Genomic DNA, 26,485 nt, shown 5'->3' on the forward strand with positions numbered 1-26,485 from the left:
TGCATATGTCTTTGTTATATGCAAAAAAAGAAGAAAAATCTCGGGTTGCAAACGTATGCGAACTGCTTAATAAACTTAATAATAATACAGTAGTAATGTAATGTAAATTGTGTATAAAACTGCCCTACGAACCTGCCCAGAATCATCCAACATCATCAAACACTGGTGATGAGTTGGGAACTAACTTTGCATGCGATGTTAGTCAATCACAGCGCCCAAACACACTAAGCAAATTTAGAATAATTAGTTTACCTAACACAGACATCTTTAGAAGCTGGGAAAAAAGTGGAAGGTTTGGAAAAACAAACTATACAGATACCACGAGTGTTATATCCACAGAGACAGGAACGATGTCCAGGACTCAAGCCAAGGACTCTGGATGAGGTGGCACTTGATTAGAGGGCAGTGTTGGGCCAAGCTGTTACAATTTATTCTCAACAATATTGGAGCATGGAGAAATACACTTATATACTGTAAATTATAGTAGTAGTATGGTCAAATATACAGAGTACAGGAGCCAAATGATCTGACCACGTCGTTAGAGTCTTGGTGGAAAATGTAGCCTCTGGTGGTAAGCAACATGAATATAAGAAATGTGCCAGTTCTACTGTTGTTCCAAAATAACAATAGTATACAGTATATATTAGATCCACATATAGAATATCTTGAGTAAGGATCTCTAAGCGTTTTATAATTCAAACACAACATTATGATTCTAAACACCATTTGCATAGTGACTAGACATTTCTCCTTCATTAAGTAGACATGTTGAACACATCCTGAAATTAAATGACAGCTTCTGAAAATTTGGCCATTAATTACAGATCAATAGCAAACCAATCAAAGAAGCTATATGCGATGTTGCAGCGGATCATGATGGATTTCTTTCTTTTGGCATATTTGCCTCTTGTTTTAATATTTAGCACAGTTCCTGTGTTGCAGTTTTTGTCTATAGCCGAGAGTGGCAGCCTTTTCAGCAGCTCTGTGTATGACTGTATGTGTATGTGTACTTTTCTACTTTTATTTTTCTATTTTTATTTATTGATCACTCCTATCACTTTATTTTATGTGGATTTGTTCACTGGACACACTTACTTTTACAACATGGGCATGGATTTTTACACGCCGAGACTCGCCTATTCAAGTACTCAACTTCGAGCGCCGAGAACAAATGCCAGTGCCGGTGTGGTTCCCTATTTACCCGACGAGGTAAGAAGGCGGTATCGTGGTAGCAGAGCCGGCACTAAGCTAAAAATGAAGTGGCTTGTGAGAAAGTGGCGTTTTAAGCCTTCGGTGCCTTCTGTGATTCTGGGGAATGTAAACTCAATCTCAAATAAGATCGACGAACTGGCTGCGCTGGTGAAAAATGTCAGAACCTACAAAGAATGCAGTTTGTTGTGTTTTAGCGAAACGTGGCTAACTAACACCATCCCAGATGCTAATGTGGAACTACCCGGGTTTAGCACAGTTAGAGTGGACAGAGATGCAAGTACCTGTGGGAAGCACAAAGGAGGAGGACTCGCTCTCTATGTCAATACAAGATGGTGTAACTCTGGACATGTTAACGTCAAAATCTCCACTTGCTGCAGGGACATCGAACTGTTGGCCGTAAGTTTATGTCCCTATTACTTGCCCAGAGAGTTTGGACACGTCATTGTTTTTATTGTATACATTCCTCCTCGGGCGGATGTGGAGTCAGCGAGTGACATCATCCATTCTGCTGTTGCTAAGTTACAAACGCAGCACCCTGAGGCGCTTGTGCTAATCGCTGGGGACTTTAACCATGTGACGCTGGACAAAACATTACCTGCATTCTCCCAGTATGTGGACTGTAACACCCGGGGAAATAAGACTATTGATTTACTGTATGCAAACGTTAAAGACGCATACAGCGCCACCCCGCTGCCTGCGCTTGGGAAAGCAGATCATAACCTGGTTCTGCTTCAGCCTCACTATAAACCAAAAGTGAGAGTCCTACCTGTAACCACACGATCATTCAGGAAGTGGACCCCGGAGGCTGAGAATACTCTGAGAGAATGTTTTGGAACTACAGACTGGGATATCCTGCAGGGATCTCATAGTTAGAACATTGATGAAGTTGTTGACTGCACTACTGACTACATCAACTTCTGTATGGACATTGTAGTTCCAGTAAGAACTGTACGCTGCTATGCTAACAACAAGCCATGGATTACAAGTGACATCAAGAGCCTTTTGAACCAGAAGAAAAGGGCTTTTAAAGACTGTGATCAGCATGAGCTCAAGCGCGTGCAGAAGGAACTCCGAGTCCAGCTCAGGGCGGCGAAGGAGCAGTACAGGAGAAAGCTGGAGCAGAAGTTGCAGAATAACAGCATGAAGGAAGTGTGGGATGGGATGAAGTTCATCACTGGCTGCAGCTCGAAGCGGGGTACCACCATCAAGAGAGACGTGAAGAGAGCAAACCAAATGAACAACTTCTTCAACAGGTTTGACCACCCTAACCCACTCTCTCTCTCACCTCGGAGTACTGCACCCTCCACACATCCTTCTGCTGATACCAGCATAGGAGAGACATCCCCACCCATAATTACAACAGCGCAAGTGAGCAAAGAGCTGAGGAGACTTCGTGCCAGCAAAGCAGCAGGTCCAGATGGAGTATCGCCACGACTGCTGAAGGTCTGTGCATCTGAGCTGGGGGGGTCCTCTACAGCGCATCTTCAACCTGAGCCTGGAACAGGGCAGAGTCCCGAGGCTTTGGAAAACATCTTGTATCACCCCAGTCCCAAAGGTATCACGTCCTAGTGAGCTGAATGACTTTTGGCCTGTTGCTCTGACATCACATGTGATGAAGACCATGGAGAGGCTGCTGCTTCACCACCTTAGGCCACAGGTTCAACACGCCCTTGACCCTCTGCAGATTGCATATCAGGAGAAGGTGGGAGCGGAGGATGCCATCATCTATACACTACACCGATCCCTCTCCCACTTGGACAGAGGCAGTGGTGCTGTAAGAATTATGTTTCTAGACTTCTCTAGCGCCTTCAACACAATCCAACCTCTGCTCCTTAGGGACAAGCTGACAGAGATGGGATTAGATTCATACCTGGTGGCATGGATCGTGGACTATCTTAAAGACAGACCTCAGTATGTGAGTCTTGGGAACTGCACGTCTGACATTGTGGTCAGCAACACAGGAGCGCCACAAGGGACTGTACTTTCTCCGGTCCTGTTCAGCCTATATACATCGGACTTCCAATACAACTGGGAGTCCTGCCATGTGCAAAAGTTCGCTGATGACACTGCTATCGTGGGCTGCATCAGGAATGGGCTGGAGGATGAGTATAGGGACCTAATCAATCACTTTGTTAAATGGTGCGACTCAAACCACCTACAACTGAACACCAGCAAAACCAAAGAGTTGGTGGTGGATTTTAGGAGGCCCAGGCCCCTCATAGACCCCGTGATCATCAAAGGTGACTGTGTGCAGATGGTGCAGACCTATAAATATCTGGGAGTGCAGCTGGATGATAAATTAGACTGGACTGCCAATACTGATGCGCTGTGCAAGAAAGGACAGAGCCGACTATACTTCCTTAGAAGGCTGGCGTCCTTCAACATCTGCAATAAGATGCTGCAGATGTTCTATCAGACAGTTGTGGTGAGCGCCCTCTTCTATGCGGTGGTGTGCTGGGGAGGCAGCATTAAGAGGAAAGACGCCTCACGCCTGGACAAACTGGTGAGGAAGGCAGGCTCTATTGTTGGCATGGAGCTGGACAGTTTAACATCTGTGGCAGAGCGACGGGTGCTCAGCAGGCTCCTATCAATTATGGAGAATCCACTGCATCCACTAAATAGTATCATCTCCAGACAGAAGAGCAGCTTCAGCGACAGACTGCTGTCACTGTCCTGCTCCACTGACAGATTGAGGAGATCGTTCCTCCCCCAAACTATGCGACTCTTCAATTCCACCCAGGGGTGTAAACATTAACATTTAACATTATACAAAGTTATTGTCTGTTTTTCACCTGCATTATTATCATTCTTTAATTTAATATTATTTATTGTATCATTATGCTGCTGCTGGAGAATGTGAATTTCCCATTGGGATTAATAAAGTATCTATCTATCTATCTATCTATCTATAGCAACTCCAGTTTTTCTAACAAAGATTTTCAACATAAAATCCACATGAATGGTGATCACGTTATTGTATTTTGATGTTGGAGCTTGATGTCTTTCCAAACAATGGAATTTTATAACAGTTGTGTTATGACATAAAATAACTAAAGCGTTAATAAATAAAAAAGTACATTAATTTCATTAAAAAATCTGCCAACTGAAGTTGACACACTGCCTTCAAAGTACTTTAAAATTTGAAATTCTTGAATATCTACTGGGTAATGCAAATTTATTTGAATTCAATTTCAGAAAAAAAGTATAAAAAAAAAGAATATAGTAATTGACTTAAATTGTTGAAGTTTTTCTCTTACGTTATTTCAATTATGAAATGTAAAATAGGAATCCATCCATCCATTTTCCAACCCGCTGAATCCGAACACAGGGTCACGGGGGTCTGCTGGAGCCAATCCCAGCCAACACAGGGCACAAGGCAGGAACCAATCCCGGGCAGGGTGCCAACCCACCGCAGGACACACACAAACACACCCACACACCAAGCACACACTAGGGCCAATTTAGAATCACCAATCCACCTAACCTGCATGTCTTTGGACTGTGGGAGGAAACCAGAGCGCCCGGAGGAAACCCACGCAGACACGGGGAGAACATGCAAACTCCATGCAGGGAGGACCCGGGAAGCGAACCCAGGTCCCCAGGTCACCCAACTGCGAGGCAGCAGCGCTACCCACTGCGCCACCGTGCCGCCCGTAAAATAGGAATTCCAGTAATAAATCAGATCTGGAAAACACTGGGAATCAAAGAGTTTTAGATTATGGTAACTTCTTGTGGATTATCGCCAGTTAAAGAAAATATGCGATTCCGAATATATTCAATTCAGATAAAATAAACATGATATTTAATTTTGTTCTATTTTGTGTTATAGCTACTATGTTTAAAAATTTACAAAATTTGGTTTATATTCTTATGCACTCACAGTAATATTGACGCAAGATCAGTTTAATGTATGGTTTGTTCAGTTTACCATTTTGGACTATGAATAATGGATAATAGTTCAGCATTTTGACAAGTGACATAAGCCTCCAAAGCAGAAAAAAAAACAACACAATAAAGATCTTCTGTACTTTCAACAGTTAGTACACAATAATAAAAAGTAGCTCATCAAGAGCTTTTTTTGCTTTTTAAATGAGCATTTTTCTCTTTATCTTACAATACCTTTCTTTCGTCTTTTTTTTCTGTCATTAAATTATAACATACATGACCACTTTTCAAGGATAACAAAATTCATATTAATATTTAGCATGTTTTCTTAGTTGCACACTTACATTTCTTGGACATAGCCTTTTGTGAAATACTGTCTGGACCAGCTGGATTAAATGTTTATGGAGCTGCTGATTAAAACAAAGAAAGTGGCTAAAGGACAAAATTACTACTTCCCTCTTGTGCTCTTCTAACCAGGTACTAATCTCATTCAGTACCATCTGTATTGAGAAAAGAAAAACATAAAAAAAAAAATTGAATCTTTCACAAAAGACAACAGCTACAAAGCTAAAAACACTTGCAGTCTTAGGGTGCACAGATTTCAACTTATTAAAGTTGTAGGAGCCAAAATAAAAACCGAGACCATGATTATAGATGTGAGGGATAAAGCCAAAATTGTTAAAGAAAAATAAAATGAAGTATTCTACAATTTTTTTCCAATAAACTGCTTGCAAAAATATGAAATTTTGAAAACACATTTCCTAAACATAGTGCTGTTGAGTGTTGTTCATATTAGAGCAAGTTCATAAATACTGTTTTAATAAATTAACATTCATTTTAAAAGTTTAAAATAATAAGCTAAGTCTAAACACCTGAAAATTAAGAAGCTGAACACTCAGGTAGTATCACTAGTGGGAGCACTAGCGATGCACAAGAAAGGTTTGTTAGTTTCTTTGATATTTTCCAATATGCAGCTGTTCAATACATATTGACATTCCAAGTCTCCATGAAGCACTCTCAATAAGTGCTGGCATTTTATAGTGGTCCATTACCCTTGCTACTCAGTTATGCATAAAAAACGAGGAGTGTATTTTACAAAACAAATAATTTCAATCAAAGTGTTTAAAAACAATTCACAAAAATAACGTTTTGGTTACAGGCTTGTCCTCTGCATGACAGCAGTCACTGATTTCACCATAGCCTTATCGAGACACTTCTATTGTGATTTCATCGGCCTAGGGTCAAAATTAACATTTATTTAAACATTAATTATGGTTTTATGCACTTACTATTTGTGTCCTATTATTTTCCTTTTGCCATTGTTTGTTATTTTGTGACATGCAATTAGTGGGTTAATTTTTTCATTGTTGACAGTTGCAGTAGAGAAAATAGCAAGATTTTAATTTAATGGACATTACAAAATATCCAAAAGATTCAGATACATGTTAAAATGTTATCAGTTTTAAGTTCTGTGTCTTGTGATGACATGCATGCTGCTTTTGAAAAGTTAGGGTACAGAGCTGCAGGTGTCCTAATCAAGATATGTCCTGCTTAATTGCTGTCCTCAACAGTAAATTATTGACATAAGGACTGGTGTTGCATTTAGACTTATTTGCAAGGGATGGCACATAATGTGGCAATAGAAACTTCACAGTAAACTGTTACACTTATATTTGCTTGGTTTTGTGGTTTCTCTCCATTTGTGTATAGTATTTCTCCTCACAATAAAAGTTTTGGTTTGCCAGTTTTATTTTGCCACATTTTCATTTTTATCATCTTTACGTTTCCAGTGGATAATTCAGTAGTAAAATCTCAGTTCACAAGAGGTATACACATCATAACTGGAATTATTCTGTGCGTACTATGTATGAAATGGGAGACATTACTAACATTTAGCACATTAGTCACTGCATACTTTTGTCAATGCAATGCACTGCAATTTTGATCACATAACTTGCAAAGATTCTGTTTCCAGGCTTGTGAAATTCAGCTCTTCTAATAGTATGCTCAGTAGTTTAACATGTGCCTTTGTGTTATAATCTAGCAATATCATGCAGCAGCCTTGGTGCAGTTTTACTCTATCAATGCTGTTTATAATTAAAGATAAAGACTATAGCGCATTGACAGTGTAATTTTAGTAGTCTTGATAGATTCATGCAGTGGTAGGCTGAGGTAATGAAGAGTTGTTTCTGCATTTTCCTTCCTACTTTTCTTTTTGTTTTATTTTATGAGTGGCATATTTAGTGCAACATGATGGGCTTTCTGCATGTGAGAGCACATGCTCTTACATGCGACACCTCTCTCTAACTGATACAACCTCTCTTTGTCTTAGGGTTTGCTAAGCAACAGTGCTAACCAACAGTATTGTGTTATGAAGGATGAAGTTCTGTATGCATTTTCAGGTAGTTTCTTTGTGATTCACAAATACTGAGAGTTGTTTTGTATTAATGCTTCAGCCCCCCATGAAAAACAAATGTCCCCATACTAAAGTTGTTCTGATCCTGTTTCTGCTATGAGCAAATTAATGTGATCACTTCCATAACATTACTAGCTAATGGATGAGTCCTATTCTAGCACTTAAATCACAATAAGCATAAGATGTGCTGCACCATTTGGAATTACAAAAACTGGAATTGAAATCCCGGGTGCTGAGTGGAGTTTACACGTTCTTGCTGTGTCTGTGTGAGTTTACTCTGGGTTCTCCAGTTTCAATCAACTATACAAAGACATGTAGGTTAGTTGAACTGGCCTTGCTAAATTGGTCTGTGTGTTCACTCTGTGATGGATTGGCATCCTGTCCAGGGATTCGTCCTGCCTTGAACCCAATTATTGGTGGGATAGGCACCAGCTGCCCTAGGAACCTGCCATGCACATTCACTTCCCTCTGTTGCCAGATGTCAATGCCATTTTTACCATTGTTTGCTTGTCACTACTCATGCACACACAAGGATTAGACATAAAGTCAAGGAGTCTAACATTCCTCCAAGCAAAGAGACTCTACCTTTACTGTAACAGCTAATTTTTACAGTTTACAGATGATTATCACCTTCAACCCTCCTGTAGACATCTGCCCTAAAAGAGTTAATAAAATCTTAAAAAGTTAAGGGTGCATATTATATATGAACTAGACAAAGAGCCCGTTTCGACAACGTAAGATGAAACGGGCATGAGTTTGTGTCAGCAGTGTATGAAGAACAAATGATAAGTAACGAAGAAGTTGTTTTGTAAAGATTGTAGTCCGCTTTACTCATTACTGTACAGGCTTATACTGTTAGTTGATGAATTTTTCAGGCCTATAGTATAATATTAAATGATGAATGTTCCAGTACAATATGGAATAGTAATAAGTATAAGCACCACAAACCTGATATAGGTGTATTGAATGAATGCGTAATTGAATCAGAATGCGTAATTAGGCCTCGAGCTGTAGTCGAAATCGCCTTTCAGGCCTCTAGAGGTTTAATCGAAGTCGCCTTTCTCTTTGAATTTTTGCGGCCGTAAATCCGCCACCTACCGCGATATTGGGGTTGGATGTCGGTCTCGTAAGGTTTTTCGGGCAGCTGCGCAGAAGGCGACTGCCCATTCGGCTTCGGACGTGCGCAGAAGGCGACTGTGCATTCGGCTTCAGACAGACGTGAGTGAGTGAGTGAGGAGGCAGGCGAATTATGTATTAAGATTTCTTTTTTTACCTGAAACTTTTGGGCAAAATTAGCATGCACATTATAGACGAGTGTTCATTTTTTGTGAGAGATTTTACGGTACATATTTTAATTTTTAGACTAATTCTTTAAAAATATTACTGGCTTCAATTATAAATTAATAAAAATTATACCCTGTGCTGTTTCTGTTGGGACTTTAGAAAGGAAATCATAGAAGTCAATCTCACCTCCACTGTAACAGTAGTATGGACACCATGGTAAAAGTACAAGTTACAGGAGTTGTCGCTGAGCTTGTGAGCAATTCTCAAATCAAAGTACCGTACTCCTGCATCAAGTTGTTGTAAAACAGTAGATTCCTGAAAAAAAGAAACACAGTTAATACATGGGCTCCCATAATGCAGAACAATGCTTTTGTGTGAAGTGCCCCAAAACCCAAAGGATATTAACTAAGTGAGGAAAAAATATTAATTTACGAAGAGTGTGGGTGAGTCTATTGAGTAATACAGCCTTTAATTACATAAATTAGGAAAAGAAAGCCCTAGCTGCTCAACTTGGTCCAATCAGATTAGTCTCTAGCTTGTCAGGTTGGGTTAATCTCTTTCTGGTGCCCAAAGAGCCACCAAACACTCCCTCTTCTCCTCTACGCTTTTAAAAATCCACCATAGCTTGTAAATCTGGACCTAAAAAAACACTGGCAAGGGTTTTCTGTTTTTATGACATTCTGTGACAGCTACACTCCATTATCAAGCGATGCTCTCCATTGGACCTGGTTCCATTGCATCCTTTAATTCCTGGTCGGGGAGGTGGCAGAAAAAAATGCCCATTGGAGCTGCATGGAAGGAGTCATGGAAGACCATAGAGGTGGAAGTGGCACTGAAGGACACCAGGGGAAAGGGCTGGCCTCCAGGAAACTTCATATGAGGGAGGATTAAGCAGGTTTGATAATGGATAGGTAAATTGAATTGGAAGTGTGTAGCATGTGACTTCATTGCTTTGGACGTACAAAGGTCAGAGTTGTGCATTTCCTAGTTATCCGAGTTTGTGGATACAACAAAAAAAAAGACTGCATGCAACCACAGCCAGTTGATAGTTGTCCTATCATAGAGGTCTTTGGAATGTGGGAGGCATGCACGATACAACCCCTCACACTGTAAGTTCATGGTAAGAATTCTTAGTTAACTGATAACATACCATAAAACTACATTCTCAGACCCAGTTCATGGTCTCATGGAAGAAGGTGGATAGATGCCTATTTGCACACATTCTTACATCTGAATATCTTTGGTGACATATATGGAAAAAAACAGAGTACCCAGAGAAAACTCCTACAGATATGGGAAGAACATTCTAACTTGAGATGATAACGAGGCACAGGATTCAAGCCTAGAACAAAGGATCTGTGAAGCAGCAGTGCTAACATCTGTACCACCATGCCACCCTACTTAACTAAGTTAAATTCAAATACACAGTAATTGAAAACACTTAATGGGAAATTGTAATGTCTACTGCATACTATATCATTTTAAAAGTAAGCTGAAGTAGACCTACCTGTGTAACAGACCACTTATAAAGAAACGGGCGAAAGACAGGCTTTGCATATTTATCCAATTTCTTCACAATGACTGGCTGGGTAAGATCTACTGGTGAGGCATGGCTCGTATCCAGACAGTAGGTAATACTGTTGTGACTTCCTAAAAGTTGCATTAGGAAACATTTCCATTAATGAAACTGCAGTGCACTAATTAAAAAGAGACTGAAACATTTTTTGTAAACAAAGCAAAAACAAACATGAACTGAAATTTCAAAGTCTAGAGGCAGAAACTCATTATGCATAATCAGTATGGTGTATTCTTAATTATCTAATAATTATTAATATTCTTTATGCTGTGTATATAATGTTCATGTCAATTAATCTTCTGGTCTAAATTAAAAAAAATGAAAATAATCATCATAACAGCAGGACAGTAAACCACAAACTGGAAAAATCACATTCACTGAAAAACTGGTCAGCTTACCAAAGAGCCTCCATTCTTTATGGTTTGCTTTACTTCTCTGCTGGGTTCACCTTAAGTAAACTTATTTTTCTTTAGTACAATTTTTGTAATTGAAAATATTTTTGTGGTTTACTTTCTAAATGCCTAATACTACAAACTAGTGCTGGGTGGTATGACCAAAATTCTATATCACTGTATTTTTCAAAATTATACCGGTTTCACAGTATTCAACGGTATTTTTTTCCCTATGCATGAGTGGATGTTAACTACATTTTCCACTGCAATTACTGCAGTAGACTGGCTAAAAATAACCTATTTCACTGTCATGAGAATTGTACATTGTACAAAAAACATTTTAATGTGCACACAAGTATTAATACAGGTTTGCATGGCCTCAAAAAAGTGATAGTTTTCAAGGGGGTGGCACTAATGAAGAGAAGGAATCACATTGTATGACAGTTGCAGTCAAAATATAGAACCTTTTTATTGAACAAATTTTGCAAACAACTTAAACTAAAATTTTGACAACATTTTTTCAACCATCCAAAGAGGCATTTAGACTTAGTAAAATATCTAGAGGTACTTGTCAAAAGTTTACTAGATTTTCTCAAACCCCATCATAAATTAATGTAGCACATTAAATGCTTTGTGTTAAGTGTTCCCCGACCCAGTTGTTAATCACTGCGCGCTTCTTAAACTGACTTCCTCCGCACTAAGAGGAGGCACAGGCAGCGATCGCTGCACAGAATACATTCACTTCATGATATTCCTGCTCTCTGAAAATGTAGAATGCTAAGATAAATTTTCATGATGAAATGCATTAAAGCAGGTATTAAACATGCACGGTAGTGCTGCTCCCTTGCAGTAAGGGGTCCCCAGGTGTACATTCAGTGTAGAGAACTTTATGGCAGGTGTGATGAGGCTCCAAAAAATTGGATGTATAAATGGGTATCGCACAGGTTTAACTTAAATATTGTGTAAATGTTGGGTTTGTGATCTGGTGGTTGGAGACACAAACACAGAATTCAATGGATGTTCTTCTGAGTGGGCTTTCTTTATTGCATGCGTGCTGTCTCTGTCTGACATACCAAACCCTCAGTTCCTATCCTTCCTTTTTCACAAGACGATAAACGTCTTTGTGAAATTAAAACTAGTTATAAACTTAAACCATGGAGTGTTCAGAACTTTAAAAAAATCTTTGTTATACATGTTTAACTATGCCATCCATTCAGGGTTGCGCCCATCCCAGCAAGCATTGTGTGCGAGGCAGGAGCAAATCCTGAACGCCAGCACAGGGTGAATACGAGCAAAACATACACTAGCAGGGTCAATATATTAGAACAAAAACCCATATCCTACATGATTTTGAAAGGAAACTGAAGCACGCAGAGTAAACCCACCAGAAAAACATGCAAATTCAAGGCAGGGTACACCTGAGACCCCCTTGCTGCGAAGCAGCAGTGCAACCTCCACGCCACCGTGCCCCCAAATGATTAAAACATGCTTTAATGCATTTCATTATGAAAATTATATCAAGTATTTATCTTAGCATTCTAAATGTTCAGAGAGCGGGAATATCATGAAGTGAATGTATTCTGTGCGGCGATTGCTGCCAGTGTCTCCTCAGTACAAGAGGAAGTCAGTTTAAGAAGCACGTGCCGATTTAACATGGCTCGGGGAACACTTAACCCAAAGCATTTAATGTGCTACATAACTTATGATGGGGTTTGAGAAAATCTAGTAAATTAAATATTCATTTTACAATGAAGTTTAGTTTACGATGTTCTACTTTAATGACAAATTACGAGAATAAAGTCAACATGTCGACTTTAATCTTAACATAAACGGCGAGAATCAAGTAGAAATGTCGAGAATAAAGTCAACATGTTGTCACACTATTACGCAGTACCCAGGTACTGTACATTACACTGTATTGAAAAAAATAAAAACAAGTACAACTTGTCTTGCAGTATTATCCAGTAGTATAGAAACAGTATTCACCGATTTGAACATAATGGTCCACATCTGACCTTTTAAAACCAAAGTATCTCCAGGTAGCGGACGCGACTCCTTTTTTTTGACAAAAGTTCTTCTGTGTCATCATGTTCAACTTTATCGTCTGCTACAGCTTCAGTTTCAGAATCTTCTCTGTCCATTTTCAACACGCAATACATCCACTACCGCATGTACTCCATTGTATGCCCATTTAGCGGTATAGCAGTGAAAAAAAGCCCCCGCGCAACACCTCCACTAACGCATGTACTTTGCTGTATCTGTTTAGCGGTGTAGCAGTGAAAAAAGTCCCCCCCCCCCCTTTTTAAACCGGTGTTGCGGTATAAGAAAAATCCATATCATAACAAAAATAAACGGTTTTCGGTATGAAACGGTATACCGCCCAGCACTACTACAAACACAATGATTGGTAATTGTAATTTAACAAAGTGTAACTGTGTGTGTTAGTTATATTCTATATCTAGAATAAAAGCTTCACTATCGATGCCAACTGTTACTGACACTGTTCCATTTTTGTTCTCAGTATTCTGCTTTTGCACTGTGTCATTGCCGCCTTGATCGAGTTCTGTCCTCATCTACAGAAATAGACATCAGAATAACTGGAAATTTTAAGAACCAAGACACAAGACCACCTCATTTTACTACAGTTATGCATTTTATACAATTTTAATGTACACTGCATTAAAGTGAACAAAATCTAAAAGTGAGAGGACAGCCAGTAGGCAGAGATCAAAAGAAATCTGACTTTGACTGTTACAAATAACTGGGGGCCCCAGAGGTTCTCTTTGTCACGAAGACCTTTGCCTGGACTTTTTGTTTTTGCTTTTGTTTCCTGGAACCTGTTTTACCATGATTTTATATACATTTTAATCAAAGATGTTGATGTCTACATGAGAGATGGCAAATGTGATTATGTTTGTTTTCTCCTGTCCAGGACACCACCACTTTTTCAGTTCCATCCCTCCAAACATCCATAAGCATATAAAGGGAACAAGGAGGAAATTAATTTTACCTATGGCTTCATTCAGAAACAGATCTTTGTGAGAGGCACTTTAGGCCACTTTTATGGCCTAAAGGATATCGTTTAGTTTACTAGTCCTAGCTGTCAACACTTATTTTGACTATATGTGATTTTTTAGACAAAGAAAAAAAAGGAACAACATATGTTTGTTTATTAGGTGAAGGTTAATGGTAAGGTTTTTAAGACAGTGATGAAATCACCAATGTTGTATGGAGCTGAGACATGGTCAGTAAAAGGAGCACAGGAGAAGAAGTTAATGGCAGAAATGAGAATATTGAAGTAGAAGGGTAAAGTTACAAAAAAAAGAACAGAATAAGAAATGAGACAATCAAAGATACAATAAAAGTGGGAGTGATATCTAAGAAAGTAAAGGAAAGTAGGTTGAAGTGGTATGGACTTGTAATGAGCAGAGACAATGAATGTACAGGAAAAAGAGTGATGGGAATGGAAGTACAGAGGAAGAGAAAGCAAGGAAGGCCAAAGTGGAGATGGAAGTATAAATTAAAGAAGATATGAATGAAAAGTACTTGACTGTCAAGGAGGAGCAGGACCGAGCTATTTGGAGGTCGATCAAGCACATTAACCCCACATAAACGTGGGAAAAGATGAAGAGGAAGAAGAAGAAATAATTATGCTTTCATGTTTTTTTGCAAAAGCATTATGGCACAGTGAGTGCTTTTCCAAAATGGTGTTCCTGCCATTAGTGATAGCAAGACTGTCATGGCAAAACAGTTCACAGCACTCCTCCTGTACCAGAGCCTAAAGATTAATTGTAACTTGATACTGCTGTTCCATATCCCAGAGGTATCTGCTTTAAAATAATTTGTAGTTTTAATTTGTCCCTGTATGAATGTGGGTTTGTATGGGTTTGGCATTCTATCCAGAGCTGTTTGCACTCTGAATCCAGTACTGTCAGGATAGGTTATGGCCACCTGTAATCCTTAATTGCATGAAGAGGGTTTCTGAATATTATGTTACGACATTGTTGCTAAAGAGACAGGAGTAACCAGCTAGCACAAAATAAGAAAAACACCCTTGCATAATGTGTGTGGCTCCAGTGATCTCAAAGACTTCGAACCAGTTGCTCTTACTTCAAACATCATGAAGACCTTTGAGAGGCTGGTCCTAAAACAGCTATGACACGTGGTTTTAGAATATTTTGATCCTCTGCAATTTGTCTTTTGGCCTTCATGCATCTAAATTTCCTCTTGGGATTAATAAAATTTATCTAATCTATGTGTGTGCCCTAAGGGATGGACAAGCACGCCGACTGGGATGAGGTCCATTTCCTGTCCCAGACAAGAGGCCATAATGGATGGACACTATATATGGAGGCATACCCTGGCTGGGATGGTTCTTTATTAGTATGCCTGTTGGGATGAAAGATTAATACATGGACTGGGGAAGACTGATTGTCAAGAGTGGTTCCTTCCCCAGTATAATAGATGGCAGTATTCCTCTAGCATCAGTATGGACACCAATAGGAATCCATGGTATTGGACAACTCTTTCAGGGTCCTTGTGTGCAACAAGAGGGTGCTGCAGGCAGAACAGTCTGTTTTGTGGGGCTTCTGCGCAACCCGGATTTCACTACTACAGCACCAGAAGTACTCTTGGGTCCAACACAAAAGAAGACGCTTGACCTCATATAAGTGAGCTGGAGTGAGGTGGAAGACGACAATTCTTGCCTTGAGGAGTGTAGAGAGAGATTATCATTTTTAATTTTGAAGAAAGAACCTATGAAAGATACTGTTGTATAATAAAAGTTACTTTATTTGTATCCTTGACTGCATGGGTGCATTTGTGTTTGGAGTCTGGGGTACCCCGTTCTGGTTACATCTAATACATACTGTATGTTTAGCTGGTACTAATTTGTTTAAGAAATACACCAAACTTTGGAATATTGTATGATCGATATTGTATTTGTGCAATATAAATTTTATTTGTAACCTTGTCACGAGTATATATGCTATGATTGATTTTTCATTATTTGTAATGTGAATATAACATATTTTTTATTTTTCTGCTGTTCTGACAATTTGCTTTACAGTGTATCTGTCATTCCAGCATCAAAGACACAGGCACAGTACTGCATTTATCTGAGACAACTGAGAGTAGTCCTGGCACAACCCTGGTCTTTAACCCTTTTGATTCTTTCCTGAAATGTTTTAATTCACTATTCATGTTGGTTTTTTTCCAGTGTGTAATATCCAGTTTGCACTGTATTTTCTCTTAGTAACATTTTGATATTAATCCTCTGTCTATTTTTAAGATGGACCACAGTTTTCAAAGTCTTCTACCAATCTGCTATACTTTACTTTCATAATTTGTTACTTATTACCTTAACCATTCATCTGCTTTCAAACACACTTACTGAAATTCAAGGCAACAGTAGCATTAACTCATTACAACAGTTATGAGTTCAAAGCAGGAATCTACCCCTGGCAGAGTCCACACAGCCCTGCAAGTCACATTCACAATGTCTGTCATGAACAGGGAATTGACTATCTCCATTTCAAGCCCTCATATGTAGTCAATAGTGTTTATACACATTTGCTAAAAGGAATTCACTTCACTTAAAAAATCAAGCAGACCTCTTGACATTTACTGCAACTTGGAGGGTATTACATTACACGATGTAGTATCCCAGCCTTGCTGCTTGCTCCCTACATTCACTGTTTCAATGAGAGATCCTGGATTAGCTGGCAAATATTACTAAAGAGGAATAACTCATGTTCCTGCTCCTCTCAGTTTTGTGTCGTCTCACAGAAAGTCTGGGCGAAAACCCTGGGACCTCTGTGTCAGAAGATAATACTTGTCCAGTTAGAAGTATTCACATCTGACTTAAACACCCTGGTTCTCCAACCACCCTCTTCCTGAGAAGATAAGAAACACAGAGAAAAAGGACCCTAAGTTATTCCTTGCTGGTGAAAAAGACTGACACATGGCCAATTTAGACTTACCAATTAACCTAACATGCATTTACTTATATGTCTTTGTGATGTTAATAGGCAACCAAAGTACCCAGTGCAAAGTTTACAACTCTGGAGTAATGAAGCAACAATGCCACTGTGTATTCTATACAGTACAGCCAAAGTAAAAATTGTGATTAGCAGGGGAATGTTATATTGAAATTTGGTATTTATTCCATATTTGGTTAATAAAGCTCAATGTCTCCAAACCCAAATCAGTCAGGCTTGTAAAACTGTGAAACAAATAACCAAATCTAGAATTCATCATAATTGTTTAATATCACATCACAAAAGAATAAACAATACCAATTAAATTCACTTTATGATATAGATAGCAAACCAAAATAACCATTTCCTTTAAACAGCAGAAGTAGTTAAGAAACGTTATTTTTAATATTCTAGAACTGTTAATGAAAAACTGCCAAACTGTGTTGGTGTGCCTCTGACTGTGTTGGGACATATGTGGTACTTTCTAGACAGTGTGAAAGACTGTTAAAGTGTAGTTTAAAAGTGTCAATCGTAGGCAAGCAAAAATATCTTACACAAATAAGCAATACTAAAAAAAATTAATTGGCACAGTTGCGTTTCCAACACCTGTATAGTATGCACAGCGTAAGAACATTAAAAAATACATGCATACATATTATAAATGTATACTAATATTTCAGAAAAATCATATATTGTAAACAAAATGCAGAAAGTTAATGGCACATTGGACAGTGCTGCTGCTGCCTCACAGCTCTGAATCTCAACCCAAGTACTATCTGTGTCTGTACAAGTTTTTCTCTATGCACTCAAATCTTCCTTTCACATCCCAAAGATACAATATTTATTTTAAGTTAGCTGGAGCCTCTAAATTGGCCCATTGGGAACTGGCAAATGAGCACCTTGGTTGTTTCCTGCCTTGCATCCCTGATAGGCTCCAGCCACTGCATACATGAACTAGATTGGGTGGACCTAAGAATGGACAGAAGGATACACCTTTTCTAATCAAAATTAATAAGTATCCCAGTCCTCCACATGCTATATTTGTGTCTTTGAACAGAAGGTGGACTTCAGGTAATTCAGAGACTTTCGTACAAAGTGTAGTCCTGGCCTAGTTAATGCCAGAAGATATGAGGTAGTAGGTACTAGGAAGGCTAACTACGATGCTCCAGTGCTGCCTGTGATTCTTATTGAAAATGCATCCTAAACCACAGTAAAGTGCTCATCTGTTTCTTCTTGCTGGAATCACAAATCACTGTACCTGGGATTGCAAGGTTGTAAAGAGGCACATCCATTAATTCATCTGGCAACTGTGACATCCATCGATCCATCTGCAAACCTTTCAGTAGCCCGTTGATTGTCATTTCCCCAACTGCAAACAGACATTAATACAGTTATGGTTCTTCACATTTCCATGCAGTATAGAGAAAAAAAGCTTAAACTTAAATTCTTTCCCTTAAAATTAGAATAGTCAGAATTTTAAAGATCTTTAGTAAAGCAGATAAATAGTAGCTTTATATGCTTTTAAGCTAATTAGTGACTCTAAACTGATCCAGTATTAGTGTGCATGAGTGCTTGATACTGAACTGGAAAGAACAGGTTAGCAATTATATGAATATTTATATACTATAAGCTATATACATACTGTATATTCATAACACCATACATTATTTGTCCCAAAAAGAAAATGTATCTTTTTACAGAAGGTCAAGAAATATTATAACAAATAACAAAACCCCCTCAAATACACACCAGAATTACTATAAAGAAAGAAAACCCTTCTGACTTAGTGCCATCACAGTCACAGTAAGGCTTTATAAAGGCATATTGCCGTAGTTATGAAGGAACTCCAGTACTGTTTCTTGATAGGCTTCAGTTGAATAATTTGTTAGCTGAAAGTAATTAATGGAAGAGCATTATAAAGAGGATGTACAGAATCCAAGTAAAAGCCAGATTTTTATAGACAGCTGTAAACTACATAGCACTAACACAGGGTTTCTCAAAAGAGATTCAATGTATCACTTTAATACATAAAGTGCTGACAGAAAATTGTGAACACAAAATAATGCAGTAAATGCATTAGAATAAAACTACACATAAAAATTAGCTCACAAGCCTGTTAATGCAGTAAAGGATAATGTGTATTCAAAGTTAATTTTTTATTGTACATTTTAAACCCTTTTTATTTTGGAAGATACCCTCTTTCTAACATAAAGCTAAACAGAAGAAACTAACTCCATGGACTCACTATAACTGCATAAAATGTTTCCCATTCTTGGCTTCTTACCTGAGGTAACATATAACCATGTATACAAGAAAATCTGCCATAGTCCAAAACTGAACGAAAAGGCTATTATAACAGAGCAAATCCATTATCTGATAGAAATAAATCTTTATAAACTTTCTGAAAACAACATCTTGTGGTATCCAAAACAGGTAGGTATTTTGAGCAAGTCATTGCCATTAGTGGCCAATTTGCAACCTGTTATTTATCTAAACTCAATGTCACAGTATTCTACACATTTAAGGACATTGCTAGCTTAGTGCAATGAGGGAACAATCCCTGGAGCATTCATTGTTAAGTGAACATTCCTGATTTCTAGCTTTACTTTCATACATTGTGTGTCTCTTGGTCTTTCTATCTCAGTGCTCATTACATTATTACTCTAAGTGGCAAAAATTATGTGCAGCTTAGTGCAATATCCTGCCTTATTTTATTTTCCATATTCTTCTTCCTACTACTATTGTTGTTGTTATTATTATCCTACTATTTTGAATATTCTTCTTCTTCATACTATTATCTTTGTGGTGAAACAGCATTAGTATCAGAAAACTACAAAATATCATCATGACTTCCAATTTGTCATTTTGGAGTGGTGAAGCCATAATCTAATAATTCAATTTCAAGCATGCTTCCTACTCCTTGCTGGGACTGGGATGATTTGTAAATACTTCTTATGGCCTATTCTGAGGTGGGACAAATTCTTACCCTAGAAATTTTGTGCAATTCCTAGAAATATTCTAGGACACTTGTTAAAGACAGGCTCTGGCATTATATTTATAGTCCAAGATGTACAGCATGAATGTAATAGATGATAGGACAGTTTCTGTGTAGCTCAAGTGTTGCTCACATCTACATCAAAGACACAGTCCTTGAGTCACACAAACTGCAGTCTGCCCTACAGGCAGTCCATTATCCAGGACACCAAAGGATCATCCACCAGCATATCTCTGAGTTTACTCCTTAACAAAGATGGCTCGTTGGAGTTGAAGGCACTGGAGAAATCAAAAAACATAATCCTCACAGAGCTGCTGGCTTTGTCCAAGTAAGAATAAGCCTTGTGGATCAGACAGAAATTTACATCTTACACTCCAGTGTTTGTCCCATAAAAAATAGATGTACAGATGTACAGAGTACTTTACTGCTCCTGGTGCTATTTCTTGCTGAATACACATAGTAATCACCTAATCCAGTTTGGATGCTATTTTATTTATATTATTTTGACAGGAGTGGTACAGTAGCACAAAATATGATACTGCTGCCTCAGGAGTTTGAATTCTATACTTAGTCTATAGACTAGCATAATTTGCAGGTCTCACTGTGTCTACAAGGTTTTTCTTTGGGTACTCCAATTTTCCTTCTACATAACCACCGTGGACATGTTGGACCTGGACACCGACAAGCTGACACAGAAAGTCTTAAATCACACACGTTTGTTTACAACCCGTACCACCAAGACAACACACAATTTACAAATCACCAAACACAGTCTCTTATGACTCCTCACTGCTTCTTCGGCTGCCTCCAACTCCTCACTGGCAAGCTCCGTCCTTCTCCCAATCAACTCCAGCTTCCTGATTGGAGTGAGGCGGCCCTTTTATCCCGTCCCCAGATGTGTCGCAGGTGCTCCCTGATTAACATCCGGCAACACTTTCAGGTGTGTCGGAAGCGTTACAAGGGTATTCAGTCCTCCTTCCAGCAGCACCCCCAAGTTTGGTGTAAGTGCTGCATACTCTAGTCCAGGGGCTATACAGGCGGTGGCCACGGTGGATTGGTTGGATTCCCCCATCTCAGTGGCCTTCATACAACCCAGGGGCGCAGCCCCCTTGTGGCCCAAGGAAAACACTGCCTTCCTTTTGTACTTCTGTACATCTGGCATCCCGGTGGGGCAAGGTCCCTGGACATCTGTCACACCACATACATTCATTTTGGGCTAACTATCAATTTCAAACTGGCCCTTGGATAAATGTTAGTGCAGATCTGTGTGAGTGAATCCTGTGAGAGACTAGCTCCCTATCGTTGGCTGTGACACCAAGTGCTACCCAGACATACTTCAGTTCCCTTATGACCCTAAACTGGACTAACCAGATTTTGGAAATGTTACGCAGCATTATTTTCTAAATTTGTTTAATCAGTTTTAAATTAGTTCACAATTTCTAATTAACTTAAGAGTATATGTGAACAACACAGGTGAGGTTGAAGGTGGAATAGCTTAATTGACCCTGTTGAAGGACTCAGTGGAAAAGGTGGCTGGTGTGGTGGCAGCCCTTATGCCCAACAGTGTCAGAAGCTATCAGCATAAAGAGGGAGTCCTTCCATAGCATGATATGTGCAGTACAAGTCAAGAAATGTTATGCTTACGATAATGCCATTATGAAACATCATCTCGAGTGTGTAGACACATCAGTGCTAGAAAAAGTCCAAAGGAGATCAACTAGGCTGATTCCAGAGCTGAGAGGTGCAAGCTATGCAAAAGGTTTGAAAGATTCTTTTTAGTTTCAGCAAACAGAGAGCAGGGCTTGATGTGACTGAAGTGTGCAAAATTATGAAGACTTTTACAGTAGTTCTAAGCGGTTACTTTAAAAAACATTTTTCATGAAAAACATGGGAATACAGATGGAAACTTGATGAGTGTATTTTGCACAAATGTTATAAAGTCTTCACACACAGAACTACAGTATAAACACATGGAGTAAGTTACCAAGTAGTGTTCTAGATAGACATATGTAAGGGTTCTTCAAAACTCAGTGTTATCTGGGGGGGGGGGGGATTAGGTGAACAGTATATATGAGTTGTGTTGGGCTGAATCACATATTCTTGCTAAAACTGTTCTAAAGTTCTAAGAAAGTCAACAGAGTCAAACCAGACCATGCTGTCTGTCTGTTACTGATAATGCCAGCCATTTTGAAAGCTGCATGCTGGTGTAACATTACTTCCTAAATTTCAAAAAAAGTTTTTGAAAAGGCAATATAGTATTTATATGCTGTTTCCCTTTAATTAAGTTGTTGTCCACCTTGAATTATTAGTTATTGTGATTGACCAGTGCCGAGTTGGAACTTGGCCAATCACACAGCTTCATTTTGAACCTTATAGACAGGAGAGTAGGAGCTTTGTTTGTTAAGCATGAAAGTTTGTGTAATTATATATAAAAGCATACTTTCACTTAGTGTAACTCTGGAAGAAAAGTGTAACTTTGGAAGAAATTAATAAATAGATTTTGGACATCTTCATCCATCTCTGACCGGAAGTGAGTAGTAGTTATAATTTAATCCTGAACCAACTTAATTCTTCACTACATTTTATTGTCCTTCAAGCTGGATAGACAGCAGCTATACTGTGAAGAACATGTACTTGTCATTTCCAACATACACTATGGAAGATAATGAAGCCACTGTTAGACCCAGAAGCCATTTAAGTCGCCCTGTGTACTTGGAAGATTTTGATGCGAGTTACAGTATGTAAGTCGGCGTAACAGCACACCCCTATTACCAAATCAGTCAGTTTTGAATTCACCTCAGACAGCATATTACTCCAATATGCAGGATCGTTCGCTCAGTCAAGGTGCTGTACGAATTGTGGTGAATCCAGAATCTTAGATTTATCATTCACCTACAAGTTATTGGAAGTGGACAAGTTATGAGGCCTCTGCCAACATGACACCTCTCCCCTCTCCCTGTCATATTCCTGATGCCGATATTGAGCAACAAAGTAAGTTCCAAATTGCTGCTGAGAGAACAATTCCTAACCCTCCAAACCCAGAAGCTAGTGAGAAGGTCCTTGCAGCAATTAGAGAGATTCAAGCTGAAAATAAGTATTTGTGTGAGAATATGATGCTTGCCGATGCCATAAGCAAGCTGCAGCCACATAGAGAGTTGTAGTCCCTGCACAGGAGTCTGAAACAACCTCCATCTCCTTCAGTTAATGAAATGGCAAACAAGGCCACTACATCAATTGCCTCCCAGAGTAGGCCTGTTTCAGTTTATAGCAGCCCAGTTGCCAACATTGCAGGTGCCCAGAAATACAGGACAAAAGATTTAACATACTTTGAAGATCCTCCATTAATCCAAAGAGTACAAACCCCTTTAGACACTCATCTTATAAAACAAAGTAGACCAGAGAAAGTTTCAGTAATATTTGTCAACCAGGACACGATGCAAAATAAAATCAATCCATTACGCCCCATTATCTACACACCTGCACAACACTATCAAAACGCTCAAAATGAGACATGCCCAGTGCCACCAGCTGAAGGCCAGTATCACAATCCTTATTCTTCACTAACACACCAATCTCAAGAGACGAGCTACAGAGGACCAAAACCTACGATACCTTACTTCGTCCATGAAGATTCAAGAGAACTCTCTAGAATCAAAATAGCTCTTTAGAATCTCACCAACAGATGCTACTGAACGTTTTAAGTATCAAATCCTTGTGGATCACCTTAAATTGGAAGATGCAATATTAATTGCTGATTCTTACAGCAACTCTCCATATCCTCATGATGACACTATGACGCCTTAACAGCACAATATGGTGCAAATATCAAAACTGGTGATACTATGTACTTCCAAAGATTTGCCTTGCAAATCTGTGTTGTAGTGGAGATACTTTACCAACTAGGCGAAAACGATAGAATTGAAATGGATTGTGGCTCACACGTAAGTCGACTTTCTTCCAAGCTGCCTCACGATTTGAAGGCTAATTTCTGTCACTAGATCTTGTCAAGGTGCATTACTGTTCCAACACTGTATGATTTCTCAGATTGGCTTGAGTTTGAGGTCCAAGTACAAGAAGGTGATATAGGTATAACCAGTACTGGAACCAAGGCACATACCAGTCAATGAAGAGAGAAAAGGGAAGGCTGTCCACATAAGCAGCCCCCATCTAAGACCTCAAATATCCTCTGTAGTATGGATTCACCCGCTGTCATTTCCACAGCCCCCATAAAGGCTCAGAAACCATCTGAATCATCCACATCTACTGAGAGACCTACAATGTTTTGTGCTTATTACAACAATAACAAGTATTCTCTTAACCAATGCACCAATTTCAGTCAATTGACAAAGGAGCAAAAGGAGAATTAGATTTGATCTAATAGGAAATGCAGAAGAAATCATCATGCTGCTCAGTGCAGGATAAGAACCACGTTTAAAACTTGCAGTGGTAAACATTTGCAAGTTCTTCATGAAGTAAATGTTAAGCCACAATCAGAGAACAAAGAAACTGACAGCTCCACAAGCGAAGTACGCTATGTTGACAAGCCTACTTCCTCGAAAAAGGTAGTTCTTAAAGTAAGAAAAGTTGTTTTACAAAGTGGTGACAAAGCATTAGAAACATACACTATATTGGATGATAGTTCTGAAAGAACCATTCGCCTCCCAGTGGCAGCAAATTATCTTGAATTGAATGGCCATCCTGAAGATCTTACACTTATAACAGTAAGGCAAGACATTAAAGTGCTAAAGGGGCAATCAATATCTTTTTCTGTATCTCCTGCTTTCCAGCAAGCTAAGAAATATCAGATTTATGGAGCCTTTACTGCAAATCACCTGGGAATAGCAGAACATTCATATTCTATTGCAATATTACAAAGTAAATATCCACACTTACAAGGTCTTCCTCTTAAGTCATTTGAAAATACACAGCTAATTCTCCTCATAGGATCTGGCTACACTCACCTAATCACCCCTATTGAACCAATTCGCTTAGGCCCCCCAGGTGGATCTGCCGCCATTATGAACCAGATTTGGATGGACACTTCAGGGACCATGCCGTACACTGAAGCACCTGTTGTCTGAACAGATAATGGCATGTCATTCACTTCAGTACTAACCCCTGATGCTTATCTGATTCAGCAAATTGAGAGGCTCTGACAGTTGGATATTTCATCTTACAGAAGTGAAAAACAGGTCAGCAGATCGAAAACAAGATGAAAGGGCGATACATTTATTAGAGGAAAAAACTGAGAGTAAATGGGAGTTTTGTGGTATGTTACTCCTCTTCTTCAAGGTGAGAATATGCCTTAGTTGCATGCACCAAAAGAAGCAGTGATTTCTGTGCTAAGAGGATCAGAAAAGAGATGAGCTAAAGATGGACAGAAAGCAAAAGCTTATGCTATTGAAATTGAGAAATTGGAAAAGTCAGGCTATGGTTACCAAATTAAGAAGTGATAGTGTCGATGAAGCAAAGGAGACCTGGTATATTCCACACCATATGGTAGAACAAAAAAGTTGTGTTTAACTGTTCCTTTAAATACCAAGGTCAGAATTTGAATGACTTTCTGCTACCAGGATCCACTCTGAGCCCTATATTGTTAAACTGCTGTTACTGCGATTCAGAAAACACACTGTGGCAGTTAGCAGTGATATTAAAAGTATGTTCCATTAAGTTTGTCTGCTCCCTGAAGACAGACCACTACTTACATTTTATGGCGAGATTCAAAGGTAGATGAGCAACCCAATGTCTTAGAGTGGCAAGTTTTATCATTTGGAGCAACATGTAGCCCTTGCTGTGCAATTTATGCTTTACAGCGGCATATCAGAGATAACAGTTCTCCCAAAGAAGACCAAAGGAAATGTGCAGACAACTGTCCATTTAATTCAGCATCATTAGAGAACTCAAAAGAATTGGTTGACAAATTAAGAAGTATGCTATCAATGGGAGGTTTTGAACTAAGGCAGTGGGCAAGTAATATGCCTGAAGTTGCAGCCCACTTACCGGTTGAAGCTAGAGCTTGTAACAGTGATCTTTGGCTTAATCAAAAGCAGTTTGATCAGCAAGAACCAACACTTGGATTAGTATAGGATTGTAATAGGGACGAAATCAGTTACAGGTGTAGAACAATAGAGAGTACAGTACCTACAATGATGCATGTTTATCGAGTCCTGGAAAAGCAATATGACCCAATTGGATATATTATGCCATTTACAACTCGGGCCAAATTAATTGTACAGTGCCTGTGGGATAAACAACGAGATTGGGATGATCCTAATTTGCCAGAAGATCTCCTTCAACCTTAGTGTATGTGGGAAAGAGAGTTACAGTTTCTCCCACACATAAGCTTTCTACGTTGTTATGTGAGCCCAGAAATGGACACTCCTGCTGCTACTAAAGATGTTCACATTTTCTGTGATGCCTCTAGTCACACATATGGGTCAGTTGCATATCTTTGGACAGAAAATAATGAAGGTAACAATGAGATAGCTTTTCTGACAGCAAGGTCAAGGGTAGCTCCTAAGAATTGTGAATTTCCCCCTGGGATTAATAAAGTATCTATCTATCTATCTATCTAAGAAGCAGCAGTCCATTCCCAGGCTTGAGCTCTGTGTTGCACTCAGTGGTGCTGAACTTGCAAAACTGCTGACCAGGGAGCTATTGTGCAAAATTCATCAAGTTGTAATGTGGACCGACTCAACAACAGTATTGAATTGGATTCAGGCTGAGTCATACAGATAACAAAGTATT

General features: G+C 39.0%; 1 protein-coding gene across 3 annotated transcripts in view; it reads right to left on the bottom strand.

Moving 5' to 3' along the window:
• The window catches only part of LOC114650403 (PI-PLC X domain-containing protein 1-like), a 45,211-nt gene that overhangs the window by 14,720 nt on the left and 4,006 nt on the right, over positions 1–26,485 (bottom strand). For 2 of the 3 annotated variants that reach the window (XM_051927094.1, XM_028800010.2), the window contains exons 2-5: positions 18,002–18,112; positions 10,305–10,447; positions 8,984–9,112; positions 5,442–5,597 (exon numbers count right to left, since the gene is read on the bottom strand). In XM_051927094.1, coding sequence (XP_051783054.1) covers positions 5,442–5,597; positions 8,984–9,112; positions 10,305–10,447; positions 18,002–18,104 — 531 coding nt within the window. In that variant the 5' untranslated portion in view covers positions 18,105–18,112. The remainder of the gene's footprint in view (positions 1–5,441; positions 5,598–8,983; positions 9,113–10,304; positions 10,448–18,001; positions 18,113–26,485) is intronic. The other variant, XM_051927095.1, reaches the window with a different exon arrangement.

Source organism: Erpetoichthys calabaricus, chromosome 4, assembly GCF_900747795.2.
Source record: "Erpetoichthys calabaricus chromosome 4, fErpCal1.3, whole genome shotgun sequence".
Classification (NCBI taxonomy): Eukaryota; Metazoa; Chordata; class Cladistia; order Polypteriformes; family Polypteridae; genus Erpetoichthys; species Erpetoichthys calabaricus.